At 55.3% G+C, this 2,130-nt stretch overlaps 1 protein-coding gene across 1 annotated transcript; it reads left to right on the top strand.

The window, feature by feature from the left end:
- LOC127567278 (histone acetyltransferase KAT8-like) lies at positions 1 to 848 on the top strand. The gene is made up of 2 exons (XM_052009962.1): positions 1 to 265; positions 461 to 848. The coding sequence occupies exons 1-2, from the start codon at positions 16 to 18 to the stop codon at positions 523 to 525; spliced, it is 315 nt and encodes a 104-aa protein (XP_051865922.1). The 5' UTR covers positions 1 to 15; the 3' UTR covers positions 526 to 848.
- The last annotated feature ends 1,282 nt before the right edge of the window (positions 849 to 2,130 follow it).

The raw sequence follows: 2,130 nt of genomic DNA, 5'->3' as shown, positions 1-2,130 counted from the left end.
TCCCCAACTGGGACCATGGACGCACACAAAGGGGGGAGGGGGATCTTTGGGCTGCTGACCTGCTGCCCCCCACGCACAGGGTGTGACCTCTCCCTCTTGCTGCCCCGCAGCCAGATGACCAGCATCACCCAGAACGACATCATCAGCACCCTGCAGTCCCTCAACATGGTGAAGTACTGGAAGGGTCAACACGTCATCTGCGTCACACCCAAACTGGTGGAGGAGCATCTGAAGAGCGCGCAGTACAAGAAACCCCCCATCACAGGTAAACCCCGTCCCCGCGCCCTCTCTCTCTCTCACACACACGCCGTCCTCTTCCCCCACCCCACCTCTGGGACCGGGCGTCGGACACACCGTCCTCTCCCCCCCCCCCCGCACCCGGGCGTCAGACACACCGTCCTCTTCCCCCCCACCACCGGGACATGGCCCTGGTAACGTGTTTCTCTCTCTCCTGTTACAGTCGACTCCATCTGCCTGAAGTGGGCCCCACCCAAACACAAACAGCTGAAGTTGTCCAAGAAGTGAAGAGGGAGGTTCGGAGGAGATGCCGTCGTTGGGCGGTGGGGCTCAGTGGGAACGGGCGGGGATGCTCAGTGCTCCCCGATCCGTCCACTGGGAGCTCGACTGCACCGCGTTCGGTCTCTCGTCCACTGGTGTGTGTGTGTGTGTGAGAGAGAGAGAGCTATGTGTCAGTGTGTGTGAGAGAGAGAGAGAGAGAGACCTGTGTGTGTGTGTGTGTGTGTGTGTGTGTGTGAGAGCGAGCTATGTGTCAGTGTGTGTGAGAGAGAGAGAGACCTGTGTGTGTGTGTGTGAGAGAGAGCGAGCTATGTGTCAGTGTGTGTGAGAGAGAGAGAGACCTGTGTGTGTGTGTGTGAGAGAGAGCGAGCTATGTGTCAGTGTGTGTGAGAGAGAGAGAGACCTGTGTGTGTGTGTGTGAGAGAGAGCGAGCTATGTGTCAGTGTGTGTGAGAGAGAGAGACCTGTGTGTGTGTGTGTGTGTGAGAGAGCGAGCTATGTGTCAGTGTGTGTGAGAGAGAGAGAGACCTGTGTGTGTGTGTGTGTGTGAGAGCGAGCTATGTGTCAGAGTGTGTGTGTGAGAGAGAGAGAGAGAGACCTGTGTGTGTGTGTGTGAGAGAGCGAGCTGTGTCAGAGTGTGTGTGAGAGAGAGAGACCTGTGTGTGTGTGTGTGTGTGAGAGCGAGCGAGCTATGTGTCAGTGTGTGTGAGAGAGAGAGAGACCTCTGTGTGTGAGTGTGTGTGAGAGCGAGAGAGACCTGTGTGTGTGAGAGAGCGAGCTATGTGTCAGTGTGTGTGAGAGAGACCTGTGTGTGTGTGTGTGAGAGCGAGCTATGTGTCAGAGTGTGTGTGAGAGAGAGAGAGAGAGAGACCTGTGTGTGTGTGTGTGTGTGAGAGAGCGAGCTATGTGTCAGTGTGTGTGAGAGAGAGACCTGTGTGTGTGTGTGTGTGTGAGAGAGCGAGCTATGTGTCAGTGTGTGTGAGAGAGAGAGAGACCTGTGTGTGTGTGTGTGTGAGAGCGAGCTATGTGTCAGAGTGTGTGTGTGAGAGAGAGAGAGAGAGACCTGTGTGTGTGTGTGTGAGAGAGCGAGCTGTGTCAGAGTGTGTGTGAGAGAGAGAGACCTGTGTGTGTGTGTGAGAGAGAGCGAGCTATGTGTCAGTGTGTGTGAGAGAGAGAGAGACCTCTGTGTGTGAGTGTGTGTGAGAGCGAGAGAGACCTGTGTGTGTGAGAGAGCGAGCTATGTGTCAGTGTGTGTGAGAGAGAGAGACCTGTGTGTGTGTGTGTGTGAGAGCGAGCTATGTGTCAGAGTGTGTGTGAGAGAGAGAGAGAGAGACCTGTGTGTGTGTGTGTGAGAGCGAGCTATGTGTCAGAGTGTGTGAGAGAGAGAGAGACCTGTGTGTGTGTGTGTGAGAGCGAGCTATGTGTCAGTGTGTGTGAGAGAGAGAGAGACCTGTGTGTGTGTGTGAGAGCGAGCTATGTGTCAGTGTGTGTGAGAGAGAGAGAGACCTGTGTGTGTGTGTGAGAGCGAGCTGTGTCAGTGTGTGAGAGAGAGAGACCTGTGTGTGTGTGTGTGTGAGAGAGAGCGAGCTATGTGTCAGAGTGTGTGTGGGAGTGT

The sequence above is a fragment of the Pristis pectinata genome, unplaced genomic scaffold (genome assembly GCF_009764475.1).
Source record: "Pristis pectinata isolate sPriPec2 unplaced genomic scaffold, sPriPec2.1.pri scaffold_88_arrow_ctg1, whole genome shotgun sequence".
Classification (NCBI taxonomy): domain Eukaryota; kingdom Metazoa; phylum Chordata; class Chondrichthyes; order Rhinopristiformes; family Pristidae; genus Pristis; species Pristis pectinata.
The sequence above is the reverse complement of the archived record's forward strand: the minus strand, read 5'-3'. Positions and strand labels throughout refer to the sequence as shown.

Bases quoted from the DNA above. Each gene is read 5' to 3' on its own strand.
- LOC127567278 (XM_052009962.1), top strand. From the start codon at position 16: ATGGACGCACACAAAGGGGGGAGGGGGATCTTTGGGCTGCTGACCTGC. The intron at 266-460 runs GTAAACCCCGTC...CTCCTGTTACAG, and splicing joins CAAGAAACCCCCCATCACAG to TCGACTCCATCTGCCTGAAG.